Raw genomic sequence first — 24,156 nt, 5'->3', positions numbered from 1 at the left:
CCTCTCCCTCTCCCTCTCCCTCTCCCTCTCCCTCTCCCTCTCCCTCTCCCTCTCCCTCTCCCTCTCCCTCTCCCTCTCCCTCTCCCTCTCCCTCTCCCTCTCCCTCTCCCTCTCCCTCTCCCTCTCCCTCTCCCTCTCCCTCTCCCTCTCCCTCTCCCTCTCCCTCTCCCTCTCCCTCTCCCTCTCCCTCTCCCTCTCCCTCTCCCTCTCCCTCTCCCTCTCCCTCTCCCTCTCCCTCTCCCTCTCCCTCTCCCTCTCCCTCTCCCTCTCCCTCTCCCTCTCCCTCTCCCTCTCCCTCTCCCTCTCCCTCTCCCTCTCCCTCTCCCTCTCCCTCTCCCTCTCCCTCTCCCTCTCCCTCTCCCTCTCCCTCTCCCTCTCCCTCTCCCTCTCCCTCTCCCTCTCCCTCTCCCTCTCCCTCTCCCTCTCCCTCTCCCTCTCCCTCTCCCTCTCCCTCTCCCTCTCCCTCTCCCTCTCCCTCTCCCTCTCCTTCTCTCTCTCTCCTTCTCTCCCTCCCTCCCTCTCCCTCCCTCCCTCTCTCCTCTCTCTCTCTCTCTCTCTCTCTCTCTCTCTCTCTCTCTCTCTCTCTCTCTCTCTCCCCCCCCACCTCTCTCTCTCATTCTCTACCTCCCCCACCCCCATTTGTTGAACCATTTGAAAGAAAAGTACAGACTGTGATACTTAACACACCAGGGTAGAACAGGGGCAGTCTCCTACAAAGCCATAATACTCAAGATATTTTCATACTCAAGATATTTAATATTGATACAATAATATTATAATGTCCATATTAACCTTTTCCCTGTTATCCCAGTTACATCCTGTATAGTCTTTTTCAAAATACTAGAATCCTACTAAGGATCTGACACAGCTTTTAGTTGTCATTTCTCTGTACCTTTCTTTCATCAAGCGTACTTCCTTAGCTTTTGTTTGTCTTTATTATTGAAAAGTCTAGCAAGGTTTTTGGTAGAGTATCCCACAGTCTGGATTTGGCTAATTGTTTCCATAGATTTAGGTTAAACATAGATGCTGTGTCCTTTTTAGCAATTAAATTAGGAGGCACTAATGTTGTTATGTCCCATTATTGATAATTTCAGATTTAATTATTTGATAAAGGAAGTATCTGCCGGATTTCTTTATTGTAAGAGTGTCTTTCCTCCCCGTGTAATTAATCTGTGAGATGATGCTTTGAGACTCTGAATATCCTGTTCCCCACCAGCCTTTCACCCACTGGTTTTAACATCCATTGTTAGTCTAACTTGCATGAATCATTTATTTCTTTGGTGGTTCCACAATGGTGATTTAAAAAAATTCTACCAATCATTTATCATTTATTAACTGGCATTCTGTAAAAATAGAGCTGTATATTTTTAATATCACTATTTTAGTATCACTGTGGACTCATTCTTTTTTAAATTTACCTTGTAAACCATTATCATCATTTTCTTTTGGATGCACAGATTTGGCTAATGGGAGCCACTTTAAGCTGGTTCCTGTCCTTGAACATCATTGGTCTTTGAGCCCTTACTGTTTGAAACAACAAAAATGCTCCAAGCACTTTGTACTCGCCCACTGAACTGAAATCAGTCATTTTTTTCAATGAGCCCTGGTTCCTTTATGGGGAATGGTATTCAAAATACCAAGATCTAGTTGTTAGGTATACTAATTGCTATTAGAGTTTTACTGTTTCTAGTTAATGGCCATGAAGAGAGACAGGAAATTTATTTACACACACACACACACACACACACAGTTTTAAATAATTAATTCTTACTGATACCTCCAGTTTTAATCCAATATCAGTGTTCTTCCTTCCATTCCTTCCCTCATTCCATATTTGTAGTTTTCTTTTCAGAGTAAGAACCATGGTTCCCAACAGCATCAATATATTTATTCATTTGCTGTTTTACAATAAATACTAAATAGTTTTGGAATTAGTACATTGGTTCCACTACCAGTTCCAATAACAAACCCACTAAATAAAGTTCAAATTTTTGCATTTCTTTTTTGTCCTTAAAATATGTTCCAGTGAATGTAGACAGCTGAGGTACTCTGTAAAAGCACTGGAATTAAAAACTCAGATTATATTAGTGTGATGTAAATAAGATTCATCTATTTCTGTTTGTATTCAATTTTGGAGTTTCCTCCCATCTTAATTGATTTAATTTTTGCATGTGTAAAACATTAACATAATTTATATCCTTTTCATAAGGAAAGATGTTTAGGATTTATTCTCTAATGGCATGCTATTTTGTTAATGTTCGAATTTATCTTATTATTAATGGAAGACTTTTGTTCACTGTAGGAATATAGTAACATTGTTGTTTGAAAATGTTGATGGATTTATTAGTAATATTAACTTCCTGCACAATTCAGTAACAATTTTAGATTTGACACTTGTCCTGGGTGTTGCCATTCATTCATTTCTCTCTTTCACTTTGTTCAAGATAATTTAACAGACCATGAGTGCAGTTTGAAAGAATTGATCAGAGTTGTGTGATTACTTTCTCTTCTAATGAAAACCTACACTCCTAGTACTTGTCAGATAGCTTTTGGTATTTGAATTTTGTGAGAGTTTTTGTAGTTACTGCTTTTCTAATTTCCAAAAATGAGAATAGCCGCCTATTTTTCTGATTGTCAGTGTAACCTAAATATATGAATAAAGTGAAGATCACCCGTTTTCCCAGCAAACAGAGATAGCCACTGCATACAAACCAGAATCATGCTCTATAGAAAGTTCTGCAACTTTGCTATTTGTTTTTGTTTTCACTTAATAGGGTATCTTAGACATCTCTTCATTTCAGCAAATATAGATGTATCATTACTTTTAATGGTTATGTACTATCCTGTTATATTAATATATCATAACTTATTCCCATTGTTGAATGTTTAGTTCTGATTTTCTTTTAATATTATAAATAGTGCTGCTATTAAAACATGGACAGGGCTTCCCCGGTGGCGCAGTGGTTGAGAGTCCGCCTGCCGATGCAGGGGGGGCGGGTTTGTGCCCCAGTCCGTGGGGATCCCACGTGCCGCGGAGCGGCTGGGCCTGTGAGCCATGGCTGCTGAGCCTGCGCGTCCAGAGCCTGTGCTCTGCAGCGGGAGAGGCCACAGCAGTGAGAGGCCCGCGTACTGCAAAAAAAAAAAAAAAAAAAAAGGACAAGCACAAGATGAATTTATAATATGATTTCCTTAGGCTATCTCTTAGATCTGACATTACTATGTATACAGGTTTCCCCTGCTATCCAGAAGTATAGCATTCCTTTGAAACCTTTCGTAAGCCCAGGTGGCATAAAGGGAAGAAGCAATTACCTTAGGACGATGGATGCACAAAGTAAATTGAGATAAAGCACAGATGCTTACAGACATAGTTCACCGCTGTGGCGGCTTGATGTTGAGTGGCACTTCCGGTGCCACTCTTGCTGCTAACGGTGTGCGCTGCTTCTGTAACAGCTTGCTGCAAACGCTTTTTGCCACCTTTTAACTGTAAAAGCGAAAATCCTCTTTGGATTTCTTTTGGTTAGCCAAAACAGGTACTAATGTAGGTCTTTCGTGAAAGCTAAGTGGCGTGAAGCGAACTTTCAAAAAGCTGGAGATACCTGTTTTTACATTCCCCAGTGGTGTGGTGTGTCTGTATCCTTACCCATTAGATAGGCAAACATTGGTACTCTCCTTTTTCCAATTTGCGTTAAAAAAATTCTATTGATGTTGCACCTTCAAAGAAGACTTCTTGAGTGAAAAGCTGGCCTTAACTAGTTGATTGGCTAGGTTTCTTGTGTTTATCTGTTTTTTAAATTGTATCACTGCTGGGATTTCTTTGATATATTTTCTGTTTCTGTCTTTGCCCAAGTTTCCTATTGTGGTGGTAGTATTTTTTCCATTGATATATTTTGAGCTATTAGATACTCTTAACATAGTAGTGTTAACACAGTCCTTTTTCATATATGATGCAGTTTTTTTCAGTTTGACATGTCTTTTAACTTGAGTGATTTTTTTGTCAATATAGTAGTTTTTAAAAAATAAGATTTTTTGTCATGCCTAACTCCTTTGAATTAATGCTTAGATCATTGGTTTTATGGTTTTATCCTTTTTCTAATGGGATTTGGACTCCAAATTTGCTGCTAATCACCACTTTATGTTTATCCCACAAATTTGGTACTTCATATCTTCATCTGACACAGCAAACATTTTTTTCTAATACTTCTTGTGATTTATTCTTTGACCATTGTTTAGGTGCTATTCAATAACTTCCAAATGTATGGTGATTAAAAAATTTTTTTTAGTTCTTGTATAATTTTTAAAGGTTACTTTCCATTTACAGATATTACAAAATATTGGCTATATGCCCCATGTTGTACAATACGTCATTGAGCCTATCTTAACCCAGTAGTTTGTACCTCCCACTCCCCTACCCACCTATTGCCCCTCCCCCAAGATTTTTTTTAAACTGTTCTTAGGTTAGTATTATGTTTAGAAAGACCTTTTCAATTTATGATCGCAAAAGCCACTACCTAAATCCTCTTCTGGTGCGTCGATGGATTTTTTTTAAAAATTTAAGTATTTAAATCTGTCTGGAATTTATTTTGTTATTTATTATTTTATTTATTTTATATTTCACAATATGTCTAGCTAGCTATTCAGTACCATTCATCCACTTGAAAACCACTGTTTTGAAAGGTCACCATTTAAATTCCTTTATATTCTTTGCTCTATCTTGGGATTTGTGTTCTTTCAGTCTTTGTCAATTTACTTATATGCCAGTCCCATTGGGATTTGATGTAACTTTATAATATACTCTAATATCTATTAGGGCAAGTTCCCCATAACGGCTCTTTTTCAGAATTTTCTTGATTGTTGTCACCCATCATTTTTTCCATTAGAATTTAGAATTTCTGTTTCTGTTATTAACATTAGAGGAAATCTCAAAGACATAAAGAGAAGAAATGAAGACTTGGTTCTTCTCATCTCCTTTAGTGGTCTAGGAGATTCCCAACCTGAAGTTGAATAATGACCAACTAAGATTTTTTATTTGTTTTTTCACCTCTACTTCCCCAGAGTGAAATAAAACCACACTGAAAAAAAGTCATCATTACTGAGTTAGCATTTGGTGGCTATTAAATTTACCTTGGTTTGAGAGACTCTCTTAATATCCAAAACTGTATCTATCCTTGTTACTATTTTTTTTTGTGGGGACTACACCACACACCATGTGGGATCTTATTTCCCCAACCAGGGATTGAACCCCCACGCCCCCTGCTGTGGAAGTGCAGACTCTTCACCACTGGATCTCCAGGGAAGTCCCATCCTGTTACTATTAATAGAATTAAGTAATGGTATAGCATGAAATTAGTATATCTTATGTGATATAGCATGGGAGAAATATGTTTGATAATCTTTCAACTTTTTAAAAATCTTTTTTTCCAGCCACCTGTCTTTACCAGTTTCCAAGACTATGTTACTGGGCTTCAGACTTTAATTTCGAATGTTGTGGATCATATTAAAGGACTTGAAACACATCTAATTGCACTTAAACTTGAAGAACTTATTTTAGAAGACACTTCCCTCTCACTGGTAAGAGACTGTATGGTAAGAGACTATAGTTGATCAGCAATAATTTATATATAGATATTCAAGTGTTCTTATTGTTATCACAGGGACAAGTTAATTTTTAATTCATTATTCTCTCCTTATGGGACTTGTGATTAGAAGGTGCCTGGCACTGGTTTTTTGCTGTGGTCTTGGTGGTGGTGGTGTCTCCTCCCCCTTCATCCCCCCTCCCGCTTTCCACCTTTGAATACATTTTTGGGGGTGTTCTTTTATTATGAAAACAACTGATGAATTGTTGAAGAGTAGAATTAGCATTGTCCCTGTTTTGAGCACCATAGGAAACCAGCCATACTTTTGAGATTCAGGGACAATCTCCTTGACTGAGAACTTACCTGCTGTTGGATTGGCTGGTTTCTTTGCCAGCCCAGCTATTATCACATGGAAAAGGAAAGATGCTGGACATCAGAACTAATTATGTCAGTAATAATGAGGCCAGAGCAAGCCAGCCAAAAAGGAATGGAAACAAGTATGGAATCAAAGGTACTAGTCAGTTTTCTCCTGATCATTATTTTAGGCTGGTTTCTTAAAATTCTGCTAGCAAAATCCCTGATAAAGTCTCACTTTAAAAAATGTGGATTCTTGGGCTTCCCTGGTGGTGCAGTGGTTGAGGGTCTGCCTGCCGATGCAGGGGACGCGGGTTCATGCCCTGGTCTGGGAGGATCCCACATGCCGTGGAGTGACTAAGCCCGTGAGCCATGGCCGCCGAGCCTGCGCGTCCAGAGCCTGTGCTCCGCAACCGGAGAGGCTACAACAGTGAGAGGCCCACGTACCAAAAAAAAAAAAAATGTGGATTCTTTTAAAAAAGTTAATTAAATAAAACAAACAAATGGTGTCAGGTGAGTTAACATGCACCAGCTTGGAGTAGGTTTAGGATTTTGATAGGAGCCAGAAGAGCAATGGTGGAGCCACCTGATTCTGGCTAGTTGTTCCAGTGATGAAACTCCGATCATGAGGAAACGCTTTCCTTGAGTATTTTGTCTGACCTAAGCCTCTGCTGATGAGGAAGCTCATCCAGCAATCTGAGGGCAGGCATCATCCTAGCCTAAGACCTCCACCCAGGCCCTTCTAGGGAAGGGAGTGAATGGAATCTTGCTTGGCACACCAGCTTTAAAAGGTTGTAAGCCCCTCTTTTGTAAAATGTCAACATGTTAGAGCTTTGAAAAAAGGGCTTGCTGTGGGAAAGGGCTCAGAGCATTTAACATTTCCAAAGACTGATTAAAGAAAGCAGACGAGTGTTGGCTAGAAGTTTGGTTTTAGCCAGTTAAGCTATATATTCAACTGCTTTCTTATGTACACTAGAATGAATATAGACTTCAGTGGTAATTAGAGGTACTGATTGATGGATTATTAATTCTTTAGTATTTTTGTCTTCCTTTTTTTAAGCCTTACATTGTTTTAAAAAGTAAAATATGTACATGGTAAAAAAAAAAATTCAGAGTAAAGAAAGAATATCCAGTGAATTGCCTCCTTTCCATTCTAACCCATTCCCTAGTTCCCTTTTTAGAGGGAACTGCTGTTATCAATGATTTCTTGTGTAATCTTCCTGAGTTAGAGAACCCATTTACAAGTATGTTATGACCGTGCCCCTCCCCCCCACATCTTGCCTTTAAACACAAATGATAGCGTATTATACATATTGTTTAGTCTCTTGTTTTTGTGTTTAGTCTTTAGGAGATCGTTACATATAAGTAACTTATCTACCTTGTTCCTTTTAACTGCTCTGTAGTGTTTCACTGTTTCTTTACAGACAAAAATGTATGCTTGTTACAAGAGAATTAGAAAATAGAGAGTAGCACCTCCCAGTCCCACCATCCAGAACCACCTCCACCTCTCCCTCTTCTCTATCCCCTTTAAACACATTTGTGTCTGCCATTAGCCTTTATGACTTCCAGGTACTTGGTTACCCAGTAAAGGCCTAGTAATTAAATCCTTGTGAAACAGGTACATCCCAGGCAGGAATCTGCCTTCCGCCCCCACGTGCATGCCAAAAGGTCTTTGCTAGTCCTTTTGGACCCCTTTTACCTATAAAGAGATCTGGTAATTCATAGTAGTAATTTGGAGCTGTTTAACTTTTGACTTTTTAGATTAAATGCAAACTCATTCTGTGCTCTAAACTCCCATCCCCTTTTGTGAATAGTATAGAAAAGTAAGAACTCGAAATTATAGTACCTATTTTTTAAAATCTTAAGGATTGCACACTTGGACAGATGTCACATTGCTTCATGTGGTTGGGCTTTGCCGGACATCTTTGAGATTTTCAATAAGTAGATATAAATTTATTGAGCTCACTATTGTTGGGCTTAAAGCTTGTAGAAATATAATGATCAAAGACCTACTGTAGAGTCTGGCTGTAGAGCGATGCATACAAATTACTAAGTTGGAGATATGATATAGGCACAGAAATCTGAGTGAGTCAAAAAGAGTCTCACTGGAAAGGGGACATTTGAGAATTAATAAATTTTCACCAGGCAGACAGGAATGGAGGAAAGGAATCCCAAGCAGGAGGAGGCACAGACAACAGCACAGAGGCAGGAAAGTGAATTGTGTGGTGCACCATGAGTCATTTGGCAGAGCCAGAGCCCATGGTGATTTCGGACGCAGGCAGTAGTAAGCGGCAGCTTGCATCAAGCAGCAGTGAGCAGTAGTAGGAAGCAAGATCTTAGTTCCCAGACTGGGAGTCCTAACCACTGGACCACAGGGCCCAGCAGCTAGGGCCTGGGTCCCTAGTCCTTACATGCCTTGGCAAGAAAGAATTCAGGCAAGGAGGCAGAAGGTAAAGAAAAGTAAGAAGTTTATTGGAAAAGCAAAGTACATGTGGAAAGATGCATGGGCGAACTCAGAGAGTAGCGCCTTTGGGAAGTTTAAATCCTTTATAAGGTGTCAGTCTTCGGGTCTTCATTTTCTTTTTGGCCAGTTGTATTGTTTGACCCCAGGGCTAATTCTGGACCCTCCCCTGGGTGCGCACGCACCTCTAAGTTAAGATGGATCCCACTGCAAAGGCCTCTGGGAGGAGATGGCAGGACTTACTATGGTCTGGCGTCTCCTGCCTTTTTGACGCTGTGTAGGCTTTTGCACATGCATAGTGTTTCCCTTGCCCCAAGGATGGGAGGTGTGTGACCTCTGGATCATTTAATAGGGTTTAGTCCCAGTCTGTCCCTGCCATAAAAATGCCCAGTGTCCGGTTATTTACCCTGTTCCTGTTGCTGGGTTTTTTTTTTTTTTTTTTTTTTTTTTGCGGTACGCGGGCCTCTCACTGCTGTAGCCCCTCCCGTTGCGGAACATAGGCTCCGGACGCGCAGGCTCAGCGGCCATGGCTCAAGGGCCCACCCGCTCCACGGTGTGTGGGATCTTCCCGGACCGAGGCACGAACCCATATCCCCTGCATCCGCAGGCGGACTCTCAACCACTGCGCCACCAGGGAAGCCCCTGTTGCTGGTTTTTATATTGAGGTGCACATCTCGAAATATAGACAGGAGTCCAGTCATAAACATGTAGTCCTGGAGCCCGTTTGTCTCTTGCTTCAGGAAATGTAAATAGGGACTGGTAATGAATGTCCAGCCTGGAGCTTATCTTCTCCTTATCCCATGAGGTGTGAACAGAAGGCCAGTTGTAAATGCCTAGCCTGGAGCCCATCTATCTCCTGCCTCAGTGGTATGTGGGAAGGACTGTTGGATACAAAGGTGACAGGCATAGTAGCCCTGCTGTTGTCAAGAGGATTGAGTGGTTGTTCTTGTTGAAAGATCTATCTGCCTCCTGAAATGAGGAATAAGATTTCTCATTTTGATTATTCTAGAGGTTATCCTTAACTCTGGGCTACTTGCTAGATTTTCCAAGCCCTGGTTCTGTCTTCATCTTTTGACCTTGGGAAAGTCGCTTAACCTCTTTGGGCCTCAATTTCTTTATTTGGAAAATGGAAATCATAATAATGTTAATGCAAGCTCGCATGCCCAGTGCACAGTGAGCCCAAACAAACTGAAACATTGGAGTTTGGAGCAGAGAAAGGTTTATTGCAAGACCATGCAAGGAGACGGGTGGCTCATGCCCTAAAAAGCCCTGAGCTCCCCAAAGGGTTTCAGCAAAGCATTTTTAAAGGCCAGGTGAGGGAGGAGGGTCGCAGGGTGTGTGATCAGATCGTGCACAGTTCTCTGATTGGCTGATGATGGGGGAACAGGGTGGTGTCACAGGGGTTAACTTTATCAGTCCTTAGGCTCCAGGAGGCCTGGGGCTTATGTGCTCATGGTCATCAAGTAGTTAACATCTTCCATTTGGTGGGGGGATTGATTTCACATCTGCAAAACAACTCAGGAAATTTGCATCAAATACTATTATCTAGGTACTTCAGAGAAGAGCTAAAGCAGAGGATATGGGGGAAGGCCTGTCCCAGGAAGGCCCCATAGTGTCCTGCTCAGATAAAATAATACCTACTTCATAGGGTTATAGTGAAGATTAAACAAAACAATAATGGCTGCATATTGCCTTATTTTGTTAAAGTCATGATACATATAACATACTGAGCAGCACGGGCCACCAAATATTGGATCCATGTAGTGCTCAGTACTTTCTTTTGGGTTAAAAAAGAACAACTTCAGTTCCATTTACATTAGGTTCACTTTTTTCTTTCCTTCCTTTCTTTCTAAACTTGAAACACTGTGAACAAGGCCTCTGGAGTACTACCTCTAGTCCTGGTCCCCTTTCCTCTTCCCTAGCGGTATCCACTGAAACTGGTTGTATGCCAAGACACCCCTCCCCTCCTTTTTAAAATATTTATTTATTTTGGTTGCACCAGGTCTTTGTTGCAGCATGTGGGATCTTTTAGTTGCAGCATGTGGGCTCATAGTTATGGCATTCGAACTCTTAGTTGTGGCATGCATGTGGGATCTAGTTCCCAACTAGGGATCGAACCTGGGCCACCTGCATTGGGAGCGTGGAGTCTTACCCACTGGACCACCAGGGAAGTGTCCTCCTCCCCACCCTTTTTTAAAAATCCATCTGGTCTTAATGTAACTTTATAATGTACTCTAACATCTGTTAGGTTTTTTTAAAGTAAATTATATACACTTTATTTTATTCAGAAGCATAAACTCAACCAATGAGTTTTTCACTCAACCAATATTCAAGAGTTCTGTTCAGGCTGCTGCATCTAGATCAATCTTGTTCTTTTAAACAACTGTACAGTGTTCAAAATATGAATGTACCACTTCCATTGGACATATTTTAGGTTGTTTCTGTACATTTGCTTTTACATATAGTACTGAATGAAATGTATTTGTGTACATACCTTTTTATGCACTTGTTGGGTCATAAAATGTGCTTATCTGGTTTCTTTTGGGCTTTAAAGTACTGCCAACTTCATGTAAAGCTAACCAGTTTTCAGCCAACCTTCTTTCTGTGTTTGAACACTCCATCCCCTTTATTTTTTGTGCTTTCTACCACAGGTCAAACGTGCAGCAAATATTTAACTCACATATTTGAGCAGCCTTAGGAAAACTGGTCTTTTTTAGTTGTTTGGCCTCTGGAACACGATCGTGGACTTTGTCAATATGGAGGGAGGCCTGTCAATATTGTAACTAGAAAAGATGATACTGGTAAATTTGATGCCCTTAAAAAGTGGCTGTGATAAGTCTAAATGAATAATAAATTTCTACTTTTTTTCCGATGAAACTAATAATAAGAAATCTCAATTTTTCCACTTTGTACAGCTCATAACAAAATAGTAGTGATTTTATGGCTAAAGTACTTAGTAATAATTTTCTAACTTATTTTCTTTTTCTAAAAAAGTATTTATTATTTATTTATTTACTTATGGCTGTGTTGGGTCTTCGTTTCTGTGCGAGGGCTTTCTCTAGAAGTGGCAAGCGGGAGCCACTCTTCATCGCGGTGCGCGGGCCTCTCACTGTCACGGCCTCTCTTGTTGCAGAGCACAGGCTCCAGACGCGCAGGCTCAGTAGTTGTGGCTCACGGGCCCAGTTGCTCCGCGGCATGTGGGATCTTCCCAGAGCAGGGCTCGAACCCGTGTCCCCTTCATTGGCAGGCAGATTCTCAACCACTGCGCCACCAGGGAAGCCCCTAACTTTTTCTCTTGATGAAAACTAGAAATCAGAAATCTCGCTTTTCCGACTTGATATAATTTATAACAAAGGTTACTTGAAAGATTGGTAATGCTAAAGCAACAGGGGTCTCAGTGAAAAGTCACATGGAAAAATATACATCTGTGATGAGTTTAGCCATCTTTGCATTTAATGAAATTGAAAATGACCCACTCTATTCTGATGGAGCTTGCAGTGAGACCAGAGGTAGTGGTAATTTTAATTTATACCTGAGGATCTCTAATCTGGGGGAATGCTTTCTGAGCAAGACCACTAATTCTTATTTCCTTTGTAGGAAGAGAGAAAATTTTCAAAGACTGTACAAGGGAAGGTGCAGAGCAGTTACCTGCACTCACTTCTGGAAATTGGGGAGCTGCTGAAAAAAAGACTTGAGACTACAAAGAAACTAAAAATTTAAGTTAGTGTGAACCACAAGCACTGATGACTCTACAACAGAAAATGACATCATCTTCCCAGGCAAAAGCTACATCTGATTGACCATCATTTTAATCCAGAACTTCCTCATAAAATGCATGAAGGACTTTGATCGTGAATTAATTTTTTAGGTATTAAATGTGTACAACTGATTAAATTATTGTATATAAACCAGAAGCAGGACCCTCATCTGGGTTTTACCACTTTTTATACATGTTCATATGCATATGGCAGCCACAAGAGAACCCCACTCTTCTTCCCTTCTATCACCAGAAACATCTGGTGGGGTGGGGGGAAAGCAGCAATAGAAATTAAGCATAAAGCATTGACCTCAGAGCAGCTGAATGGCCCTACCATTATAGCAGTGTGTGTTTTGGTCTGGTCCTTGAGCCTTAGGAAGCAGAAAGCAGAAGAAGAGGGGGACCATGATTGGGAGCAGGCCCTCTTTCCACATTAGCAGTTTAGTTTTGAGGCTTCCTCAAATGCTTGGCTCCCACAGAACCCAAGGCAGGTACCCAAAGGACCTCAGATGAAATTTGGCATAAGCACCTGCCACTGAAGGACATCACTCTGATGCCCACAGGCTGTCGGTTTTCAGCTTAATGGCCGATGTCTTGGCCAAGACATCCCCATCCTAGCTCCTGTGAGAGTTAAATCAGAAGTAGCCTTCTGTTACCTTACAGCTGTTTGGAGGGGAAAGTAGTGCAGACCACTTATAAGCCTGCTGAGGACTAGCTTGCTGTCTTTTGTCTACTTGGGAAAGATGGGAATCACTGTTTTAAAGAAGAGAGGTGTACATAATTTATGCAGGCAAGTCTAATAACAGTGTCATTGGTTTTGTGAGCTATATATATATGTATATGCTTTTACATATATACGTATATTTTCAACCGTATATACATGTATATGTAAATGTATATACATGCATATATGCTTGAAAGTAAAGATTTAATACTTTAGTGTTTTTTAAGTGGGAGGTTTGAGAAGGAAGAAAGGAATGTATATTAATATGGATTTGACCTAGGTTTTAAGATTTAGGCTGGCAAAAGAAATGTTATCAATTGGGCTTGAGGTTCAGTTTACCTTTTTCAAACTTGAGAATTATTACCAGGATGGTGTTTACGTTGTTCATCTGGAGCTCCCCAAGACTATGGCTTCAGAGGTTGGTTTGACAGAAAAGATAAACATTGCTCTTGAAAATGTTACACATTTTATACAACTGCTTTGGTAACTTTTTTGTGTTTGAATCTGTGCCTCTGTTTTTGGTCTGTGTTACCCAAATACCGTTAAAGTTAATAATTCTGAAAAGCAAAGAAATGAATTTGATGAGATTCAAATATCTGATGGAGGATTGGTCTTGAAGACCTTTAAGGTCCTTTCCAACTCACTTCTCCAGTGAAATGTGATACTTTTTTCTTTTAAAAGCAACCAAAAAAGAGCTTGGAAAATCTCTGTATGCAAAGCAATTGCATTTTGTCCCTATCATTTTGACTTTCTTAGATTCACAATTTGGTAGGGTGATTAATAACTGTCTCAACTTGTAGGGAAACTTTTTTGAAAATTACTGAATTACATGGTCAAAATAAGACTTGTTGGAAATCCTAGTCTATCCAGTAATTTAAAAAAACCAGTTTTGATGTTAATTGGTAGCCACAACTGTCATACCCCATCCCAAAAGAAAAGAACTGCCTTGAACAAGATGAATTAAAAATTCTGATTGATTCTGAATCTAACTTAATAACATAATTTCATAAAACTATGGTCTATTTAGATGGAACTTTGTGTATGGGGTTGGGGGTATGTGTATGGCATGTGTTCTTGAAATGATGTTTCTTTGAATATCCAAAAATACTATACGTAGAAACAGAAATGTTCTTTGAAACAAGTCTATTAACTGACAGTGATCGTTCTAGCATATGTGTGCTCAGTGGGCTGGCCTTGGTCCTCAGGGACAGTGTGTGACTCCAGTGGTCTACCTACCTAGTCTCTTGTCTAGGGGCATCTGGGTCCTCTACTGGTTTTAGTGACAGATAATGTTATGTTGGGGTTATGCTTCCTTTGTTACATGTTGATTTCCCTACTAAATGTAGCATTTCAATTACATCCAACCTCTTACATTTTGAGATAATTGTAAAAAGAATGAAATTATGCAGAAATGGCCAATATCTTTTATTGATCTGTTCTTTTGGAAATTGTCATGCACTATAAATTGTGTACAGTTAAAAAAATATATATATATATACACATATATTCTTACATGAGTAAAAAGCACCCTCTCCAGCAATTGTATGTAATTGGTATTTGAAGAGAATTCCCAAATAACTCATTGCTGCTGCTGCTGTTTTTAGTTTGTGTGGGTTTTTTGTTTTATTTTGTTTTTGTGTGGAAAACTGATATTTAAAAAAAAGAAAAGGAAAGGAGAAAAAACACGACTACTGTTTACAGACTGAAAAATTACTGCTTTTTATACTACTGAGATCCTAAGACTCTCCAAAGCAAACATTTGGTTTAAATCATTTATCTGATGTGGATAAAAGGTAGAGAACTTTTTAGTGTTCTCCACATAATGGAAAATGTACAAATGCCTAGCTGTGTTGCCCATCAATTTTGTATATTTTCATAATTTTAATTGTTTAAAATTGCATTATATTTTGCAATCACTATGTTCAATCTGGATTTGTCTTTCATTCTAACTTTTAATATAAAAAGGGGTTTCAATGTATCTACAGCCTTGTTATTGAAACTCTTCCTACTTTTTTGCTGTGATTTATTAATATGGGAAGTATATATTCTTCCTTCAGAATTAAGTGAAGCATAGCAAATCTATTTAAAATGGATGGGTTAATTTATTTAAACACTTTCATCTTAAGTTGGCATTTCTGCCTGGTTCATTTTTGTTCAGATTCCTAGAAGCCACAACCTTTTAAATGGTATGAGTCATCTCAATTTTGTATTGTTATATTCCTCAGCAAGATGGTAATATTTGTGAATTTAAAATTATTCCAAGGCCACTAGTTATTTTGTTTAAAGTACCTTGCGTGCTCGCATTCATTAATTCAACATTTATGTGTTGAGCACTTATTTACTACGTGCCAGATTCCGTGTTAGGCTCTGCTGATATAATGGTAAATGAACTCTATATCCTAGTTAGTGGCTGAAGTGGGGGAAGAGACAATAAAAATATTAGTTTGTAATTAAGTCCTGATTAATAAAATATGTCAGGGTATGTGATACGTGGGGTCACAAGAGGACCTCTTGAGTGGTCCCATCTGACCTGAATGATGAAGAGTCAGCCATTGAAAAGTGAATACAAGTCAAAGGCCCCAAGGCAGGAAACTGCTGAGCATGTTCCAGTGACTGTAAAAAAAAGGCTCAAGTGCCTGGGACTTAATGAAAGGAGCGGAAAAGGGGTACAGATGGAGATAGAAGGTGGAGTGGGGATTAGAGCAATCAGGATTTTGTAGCCAGGGGAAGAAATGAGATTTCTAAATTTAGTGGGAAGTTACTGGAGGATTTCAGGCAGGCGGATGACATGATTTATCCAAGGGTATATGAACCCACAGGCTGAGATCATTTATTCAGACACACACACAGCAGAAAGAGGAGCTGTTTGTTTTTCCTCCTAGTTTCCTTTCTGTCCTATGATACTAAATGCCCTTATTTGAGCCCTGAAAAAGTTCTTGCCTGCTTCTTCAGTTATGAATTAACTCCACCCCAACATTCTCTTTTTCCTTTAACAAAAAGTGGGTACTTGGATATACCTCACTGCCATTTTTGACTTTCCCCAAAAGGTGGGCTCAGTTTATACTTCTTCATGTTCCGTTTTTGAGATGCTGTCACTGCCTCGACGCAGACATGTGTTTCATATTAACAAGTGGAGGCTAAGCAACCATGAGCCAAATGCTTATAAAAATTATTTGTGGGGTGCCTATAGTAGTTTATGCTTGGGGAACAGTTTTGCAACCTCCGCTTCCATATATCTTAGTAAAAGTGGGCCCCAGGTAATGTACTATTTTCCATATGAGAATAGCAGTTATTGGTAGTCTGTTACCCTGGTAGAGCAGAGTCCACACCACCTTAGATTAAAAAATAAATTCAAAGGAGAAAGCAGGTCATAGGCCAAAGTATAATTTGTAAAAGAAAACTGAATGGCTTCAGGTCCTTTTAACCAAAACACAGAAACTTTAATTGAATCAGAATTGTATCTATCAAAAACCTGGGCAGTACACTCTTCTTTATAGCACCAGTTCCTTCTGAGGGGGAATTTCACAAGCCATCTGAGTAAATGTACTGGCTGTACCAGACTGGTTACAGCGATGTTCCAAGCATTGTCACACCAGCATCAATATCTGGGCATACTCAGATTTCTGGTTTAGTGCCACTTTTCCTACCACTCCCTTACATCCCAGGAGGGTCTCACAGCCAACAGGTAGCTTACCCCTCCCCACCCCACCAAACCCTTGAAAACCCTGGAGTGCCTTTTCATAGCTCCTGCTTCTCGGCCCCCTTCTTCTGGAAGGCAGTCAAAATGTTTAGGCTCTTCTGGAGCTCTTCCTTCTTCCCATCGCTCATCTTGTTCTTCTCAATCAGCTTGGTGATCCGGGTCATCTCTGAGGCTGGGAAGTCCTCACCTTGGTCTAAGATCTTTCCCATGATCTTAAGGTATTGCTCAGCCCACTTCTTCTCAGCCTCCTTCACACTTGCAAGGTTGTCCTGCCCCTGCTTCAAGAGGGCCTGGCGGGCCTCCATACCAGAGGCCCTGATGAACTCTCCAGCAAGGGTGTCATACGCAGGCAGGCAACCAGGCATACCTAGGTAAACCCCATGTCCCTTTAGCCAGCGCTGGATGGCTCCAACCTTAACTGCCCCACTATATAGGACTGGGTTCTCAAAGTCCCCATCCCGGAAGAGGTAGAAGACTGGGTAGTTCTCCTTGTCCAGCTTGTATTTCTCACTCAGCTCCATATTCAGCTTGTCACCATAATCTGTGAGTAGAAACCAGAAATGAGGAATAAAACATGAGGAAGGTATGGCAGGAGGCTGCTGTGAAGCCTATCTGAGCTGAAGGGAAGAAGAATCTCGGCTGTTTGAATTCCTCCTCTGCTACTTCCTAGCCATGTGGCATTAGTCAAATCCTTTTAATCTCTCTGAACTTCATTTTCCTCATCTGAAAAAGGGGAATTCTGCATATTTATTATATGCCCACTATGTGCCAGGGACTGTTCTAAGTGCTGGGGACTTAGTTGTGATTTAGAGTGATTAAGAGTATCAAGCTCTCTGACCTCAAAGAGCTCATACTCTTCAAAAAGTGAGAAGAGAGATAATAAAATGAACCAAAGTGATTAGTGCTATGACGAAAATAAAATGGTGATATGACACAGTGACTGGGTGAGAAGGCCCACTTTGGTCGGTCATGGAAGGCCTCCCTGTGAAGATGACATGAACTGAGGGACCTGAATATGTAGGAGACATATCAGACACATCAACAGCAGACACGTCAATTTGTGGGAAGAGTGTCTCAGGCAGAAACGACTGCAAGTGCAAAAGCTCTGAGGCAGGAATGAGCTGGGTATATTTAAGGATTACAAAGTGTAGTCTGGCTGGAGCTTAGTGAATATGTGGTAGGTAACGAACTCCGTCCCTATCACTTGAGGGCTGTTGGGAGGACCCAATGAGGGGATATGTGCACTTAACCCGGCAGAGTTAAGTGTTTAATATGTGGTAGCTGTTAGTATTTGCTATGTCTTTCCCAAAAGGCAGCAGCAGCCCCAAGGGCTACAACTGGTTTCTTACACCTGGCCAGAAGAAATGGCCAAGACCACCTATTACTGGGTAGTAGTATAGGAAGTGTGGGGTTCCAATCCTAGTTCTGGCGCTTTTATAATCTTGAGCAAGTTACTCTAAGCATCTGTTTCTTCATTTGGGGAGTCATAAAACTTCCTTCACAGAGTTGCCACAGGATGACATACATGTAAAACACTTAGCACAGTGGCCTGGCACATAATAAACATTTCAGAAATGTCAGCTATTGTTAATATTATTAAAGCCCCAAAGGAGTGGACTCACAGTTGAGTTAGACTTGATCAACTGCCCTGAAGAAGTGTGACAGCTACCTCTATCCAAGACCAGACTCAAGAGCTCACTAGGGAACTGTGGCATCTCAGCTGGGAGGAAGCAGAGAGGGAAGAACCTACTGCATTCCTCCTAAGAATACACACTTAGGAGGAGTTCTGAATGAGCCCCTTGCTACCCCACAGCCTGAGACAAATCATTTAAGCTCCTTGAGCTTCAGTTTTCCTCAAGTATAAAAAGGAGATAATGCATCTCGCTTCTCAGGCGAGGTTCAAGTAAAGATTAAAAATGCAATGTCTGTTTACATCTTTACAGACTGAAAAACCACTAAATGTTGGCAACTATGTATTAAAGGTGTCCCTATCATTCAGAGCTACCCTTGGTTTAGTGGCAGCTCTGGTGGATTTGAGCTAAAGCCCAAACCCAATAGTTTTGGTACAAAAGAGCTGAAATGAAGATGGAAAAACTGACTACGCTGTCCCCCGGGAGGCAAGGCACCCCTTCTGACTACAGTCCCCTGCAAGGAGAGCTCCAAGCTCTCACAATAAGTTTGATGTCAGTGTGGGTGAAGGGTGAAGGATGGTGAATTCCCTCCCCTCAGGCACCTGTAAGGCTGAGCTGAGGTTCTGTGGTCACAGAATCTGCTCAAGCTAAGCTTACTGTGGGTACCAGACTCCTTGAGAGGACATGACCCCATTTATACTCCTCGTGTGTGGCTCAGACAGAAAGGCACTGGGTATTCCCCCTATAAGTAGGGAAATAATTCCTAGTTTCCTCCCTCTCTGCCCTCTTCAGTCATCCCAGACTTATCCATACCTGAGATCCCCACCTCTGCCACCAAGAGATCATCGCTGGAAGCCGAGTTTTCAGCCAGACGCTTGAACTCATCCTGCTTCTCACCGTACGGGTACTGGGTGTCAAACTTCACCAAGACGAACTTGCTTTTGGGAATGACCTGAGGGCATACACAGCTGAGCAAGTGGGGGTTCCCAAGGACCTCTGGGGCTAATTCCCTTTCCCAAGGGACCCCTGTTTAAGAAACAGAGTGGAAAACAAGCCCACAAGGGAGACAAGCTCTCATATACTAACCTTCATTCATTCATTCACCCATTGATTCACTTAACAATTTGACGGTGTCTACTACTGAGTACCCCATTAAGTAGTTGCTCACACTAATCAAACTGTCTGGAACAAACAATGCTATAGATGTACTAAGGCCTTCTCCTCCAGTGGCCCTTTTGGTAAGGCTAAGGAAACGCATCCTTAGCCACTTTACGTTGGCCCCTGTCGTGCCCATCATCCCAGGGGCCTTTCTCTGGCAATGAACCAGAAATCTGACCCAAACCAAACAACCGTCTATAAAGGAGTTGGCACCACGGAGGATGCTCTGGCTAGGGAGTCCAGAGTTTGCACTCTGCAATTTCAGGGCTCATAGGAAGTTGCTGAGAGGCCAGGCTTGGGACAATGTCCCCTCCCTAAACTACAGTTTCCTTGAAGCTAGATCTCTAAGACCTAAACTGTCACGGTCCAGACTTCTATTTCAATTATGGTAAAATTTACATCACAGGGATTTATTACATTAACTGTGTTGCACAACCATCACTAACATCTAGTTACAGAACATTTTCATCACCCGAAAAGGAATCACGTATCCATTAAGCAGTCATTCCCCAATCCTCCTTCCCCCAGCTGCCGGCAACCACTAATCTGCTTTCTGTCTGTATGGATTTGTCTATTCTGATGGACTCATACAATAAGTGACCTTTTGTGTCTAGTTTCTTTCACTTAGCATAATGTTTTCAAGATTCATTCATGTTGTAGCATGCATCAGTATTTCATTCCTTTTTATGGCCAAATATTCTACTGTATGGATATATCATACTTTGTTTACCCATTCACCAGTAGGTGGACATTTGGGTTGTTTCCACCTTTTGGTTATTTGTGAATAGTGCTGTTATAAACATTTGTGTACAAGTTTTTATTTGAACACCTGTTTTCATCTCTTTTGGGAATATATCTAGGAGTGGAACTGCAGGGTCATATAGCAATTCTATATTTAACTTATTGAGGAATTCTAAAACTTCATTTTGATGGTTTCACCCAATGCATAGATTTTCAGTTGCTCTACTTTTTTTTTTTTGCAGTACGTGGGCCTCTCACTGTCGCGGTTTCTCCCGATGCGGAACACAGGCTCCAGACGCGCAGGCTCAGAGACCATGGCTCACGGGCCCAGCCGCTCTGCGGCATGTGGGATATTCCCGGACCAGGGCATGAACCCGTGTCCCCTGCATCGGCAGGCGGGCTCTCAACCACTGCACCACCAGGGAAGCCCCTAATGCATAGATTTTATCTAATAAGCCGCCTCTGGTTGGTAGTACTGCCTCCCCTCCTCCTACAACTTTTAATTTTTCTAATCAAAGTCATCACTACGGGTTAATTTTTCATCACAGGCAATCCTGCCATAATTAAGACAAGCTGACATCAGTCCAGTTTTTGTTAGTCCTTGTTTCTTACTGTGGGTTGCTGTCCATTTCGTTTTAGGTTTTCAAAAATATTTAACAGTACCAGAGGACACAAGGGAAGAGAGAGAAGGGACCAGAACAGGTAATCCTTAAGTGGTCACTGACCCCAAAAATTCTGAGTTCTGGAGTCTAAGAGCAGGGAAGACTTAAAAATATAAATCAGATCACATCCCTCTGGCCCATTTGGCCTTATTTCAGTTCAACACACCAAACATTCCCACTCAGGGCCTTTTCATTTGCTGTCTCTGCTGGCTAGAGTGCCCTTTCCCTGGTTCTTTCCATGGTTGTCAAAGCTCAGTTCAAATGTCGTCTCCTAACGGAGAGGCCTCCCCCACTCATACCATCTAATTCTGCTTCATTTCCATCATATTCTAGCAGGCTACTGCCCTCGACTTTCTTCACTGCATTAACCACTCTCTGAAATCCTTATCTGCTTATTGTCGGTCCTCTCCACTAAAATATAATTTATGAGAATAAGGACCGTCTCTGACCTGTTTTCTGCTGTATTATCGCTAGTGCCCAGCAGTGCCCTGGCATGTGGCAGATGCTCTGAAAATATCTGATAAATGAACAAAACCAGGGCAGGCTTTGATAGCAGATGCTACATGTCCAGGGAGAAAATTTTATAAAAGAACACATGAAAACCTAACTTCAAGGGGCCTACATTTATATTATGGAATAATATTAATAATCATACAGTGGTGTAACACTGAAATAGAATTGAGAGGCCTTCATCTTTTATTTTCACCATTCTTAGCCATCAGCAGAATGGTTTTGAATGGCAAACATTTGCACAGCTAATTTTTTCTTGTTCTTTTACTCAACCTGTACCCCTTAACTGCTTTAGAAATCTCTCTCGGGACTTTCCTGGTGATCCAGTGGTTAAGACTCCGTGCTTCCAATGTAGCGGGCACGGGTTCGATCCCTGGTCAGGGAACTAAGATCCCACATGTGGCACAGCGTGGCCAAAAAAAAGAGAAAGAAATAGAAGTCTCTCCTTTCTTCATCCTTGAGGAATCAGCTCCACCATAAACTACATTTAGTTGACTTGCTTCTTCAATGTATAGATGAATTCATCATTCATTCATTCATTCATTCAATAAAAAGGTAGTGAGGACCTAACATGTGTGCCAGGCACTGTTCTAAGTGAACACAGCAGTAAAGAAAACAGACAGGGTTTCTCATTTTTAGTGATGGTAAAGGGCAAGAAAAAAAAAAGACACTGGAAATCTCTGAAAGGCAAAGCACGGAACAAGTCTCCTGGATATGGTAACCCTAGGAAGCTCCCTTTTTGTTCAATAGTGAAGGAAGAGAGTGAGATTTAGAAAGGGACTGGAGAAAACATTTGTTCATTCATTCGACAAATTATTATTGAGCATCTTCTATGTAACAGGTAACCTCCTAGGTTGTGCAGATGATCAGTGAACAAGATACACAAGGTAGTTCTTCACAAGCATATAACATCCTAGTGTGGGACACAATACACTAGACAAGAAAAAAAAATCAGTGATGAGTGCTCTACAGAGAAATCAAACAGGGTAATGTGACTGGCACTTTAGACTGGGGGAGGGGTAAATCTGAGAAGGTAACATTTAACCCCAAGCCTGAACAACGAGGAGCAACCAGCCTTTCAAAGACTGGGCAAAGAATGTTCTAGTCACAAAGAACTGCCAGTACAAAGGGCCTAAAGGCAGTACTGAGCTAGTAACAGCCAAAGGACAGAGGGCACAAAGAAGAGAATGATTAGGAGATGAGAGGAGAGGGAAGCAAGGGTCAGATCACGTAGGTCTTAGGCTACTGGACTGAGAGGCTCCAGAGTGAAAACAGGGAGACTAGTGAGGAGGCTATATAACCATAGCCTAGACTAGCGTGGTAGCTGTAAAGATGGAAGCACACCAATTGATTAGGAAATACTACTACTGTTACAATGCAGTTTCCCTCTAAGTCACATGTGGTCTGTGATGTTACCCCATATCCATGTTGGGTGGTAGGGGTGTCCCTTTGCCAGGAAAGCCCCCTAAAGCAAAGGGTGCTGTGGGGTGTGTGCCTGACAACCAGCAAAGTTTTAAATTCTTGAAACTTTGCATTCCATGAGCCACAGGTGCCAACTCCACAAGGAACCCTTTTGAAAATACGAAGAGTTAAACCACTTGAGATAGATTTAGAGATTTAGAGCTCCACTTCTTGGTTTCACTTCTTGGTTCACTTCCCAGCAGTGGGTACAAATTAAGAAAATAACTTAATAAATCTCAACACTTAGCTTGCCCATCTCATAGGCGAAGTTAAAAAGGTGCCAGTGGGTGTAAAATTAAGGGATTGGGACTGCATTCAGCCTTCAATATTTCCAACTTCCATTTACCGAGGCCAAGACCTCAATTCTGTAAATATGAAGGCGGGGGTAGAGGCGAATCCTTCCTTCCATGTCTCGACCCGATTTGATTTGTCACCAGGCCCAAGACACTCACTGTAGGGTGGTTGAACCGAAGCTTATTTTTAACCCTAGCACTTTTCAAGGAGACGCAGAATATCTGGACAGTGGCTGCAATCCAAGCCAAGCCAAAGGGAGAGGGGCGCTGAAACGCAGGCTAACGAGCCGCGTTTCCAACCTTGCCCCACCACAGACGGGTGGCGTCCGCCTAGCACCGCCCTCCGAGTCTCCTACTTGGGATTTGAGGATTGGATCTCGCCCGGCACCTCCCTCTTCCCATAAGCGACGGGAAGAAGGCACCCGGCGCCCTCAGCTGCACCTCTGCAGTTCTCTTGCAAAAGAGGAAGCAAGTGCAAATACTGCAAAGGTGCGCGAGGACCCTGGAACACGTATGCTCCATGGTCATGATACGGCCTCGGCCCAGATTCCACCAGTCCTACAGGACGGTGGGAAGTCACGGGATTGTCGCTACAGACCACCTCCTGCCAGCTCTCTGTCCCCTGTGTCCCCCACGGGTGCGCGCTCCCCTGGGCAGTCTGGCTGCACCTGTGCGCGATGTCCCCCGCCCCGTTACCTTGTAGAAAGTGATTGTATCCAGGGGAAGGGCGCCCTTGGTGTGCAGGCCGCTGCCGCCTTGCGGAGCAGAGAGGAGCAGGAGGAACAGGAGAAGGGGAAACAATTGGGAGAGAGAAGCGGCGCGGGGAACAGCGGCAGCCATAACGCCGGATTCTGGCAGTAAGAGATCGGAAGGCTGTAGTGGAGCAAGCGCGGAGCCGGGAGTCACGTGGCTAGGAAGGCGGGCACGGGTGCGCTCACGTGTACAGCCAGGCCGGCGTGGCGAGAGGGAGGAGCCACGTGAGGGGCGGGGAAATGGAGCTGCCGCGCGTGCGCACTCGGCGAAGCCCCAGCAGGCCTAGGGAGAGCGGGCCTGGCCGCGTGGCAGTGTGGGGGTTGGACGGCAGTGCCGGGGAGGCTAGGGGAGGGGAGGAAGGAGAGACTGCCGCGCACG

General features: G+C 42.0%; 2 protein-coding genes across 3 annotated transcripts in view; one reads left to right on the top strand and one right to left on the bottom strand.

Annotated features, from left to right (window-relative positions):
- Window positions 1-14,847, top strand: part of NAA25 (N-alpha-acetyltransferase 25, NatB auxiliary subunit) — a 74,837-nt gene extending 59,990 nt beyond the window's left edge. Inside the window, exons 23-24 of one of the 2 annotated variants that reach the window (XM_032602377.1) lie at window positions 5,422-5,568; window positions 11,986-14,847. In XM_032602377.1, coding sequence (XP_032458268.1) covers window positions 5,422-5,568; window positions 11,986-12,108 — 270 coding nt within the window. In that variant the 3' untranslated portion in view covers window positions 12,109-14,847. Of the gene's footprint in view, window positions 1-5,421; window positions 5,584-11,985 lie in introns of both variants that reach the window. The other variant, XM_032602376.1, reaches the window with a different exon arrangement.
- Window positions 14,848-16,284: 1,437 nt separating this feature from the next.
- ERP29 (endoplasmic reticulum protein 29) lies at window positions 16,285-24,018 on the bottom strand. Its single transcript, XM_032602378.1, has 3 exons — window positions 23,722-24,018; window positions 19,014-19,152; window positions 16,285-17,110 (listed from the first exon to the last, which is right to left on the bottom strand). The coding sequence occupies exons 1-3, from the start codon at window positions 23,863-23,865 to the stop codon at window positions 16,608-16,610; spliced, it is 786 nt and encodes a 261-aa protein (XP_032458269.1). The 5' UTR covers window positions 23,866-24,018; the 3' UTR covers window positions 16,285-16,607.
- Window positions 24,019-24,156: the final 138 nt, after the last annotated feature.

This window comes from Phocoena sinus, chromosome 14 (assembly GCF_008692025.1).
Source record: "Phocoena sinus isolate mPhoSin1 chromosome 14, mPhoSin1.pri, whole genome shotgun sequence".
NCBI classification, from domain to species: Eukaryota; Metazoa; Chordata; class Mammalia; order Artiodactyla; family Phocoenidae; genus Phocoena; species Phocoena sinus.
Note: the sequence above shows the minus strand (reverse complement) of the source record. Positions and strands in the feature narration are given on the sequence as shown.

Coding starts and splice junctions, on each gene's coding strand:
- ERP29 (XM_032602378.1), bottom strand. CDS start 23,865: ATGGCTGCCGCTGTTCCCCGCGCCGCTTCTCTCTCCCAATTGTTTCCC. Junction 19,153..23,721: donor ATACAATCACTTTCTACAAG/GTAACGGGGCGG, acceptor GTATGCCCTCAG/GTCATTCCCAAAAGCAAGTT. Junction 17,111..19,013: donor GGCAGAGGTGGGGATCTCAG/GTATGGATAAGT, acceptor TTCTACTCACAG/ATTATGGTGACAAGCTGAAT.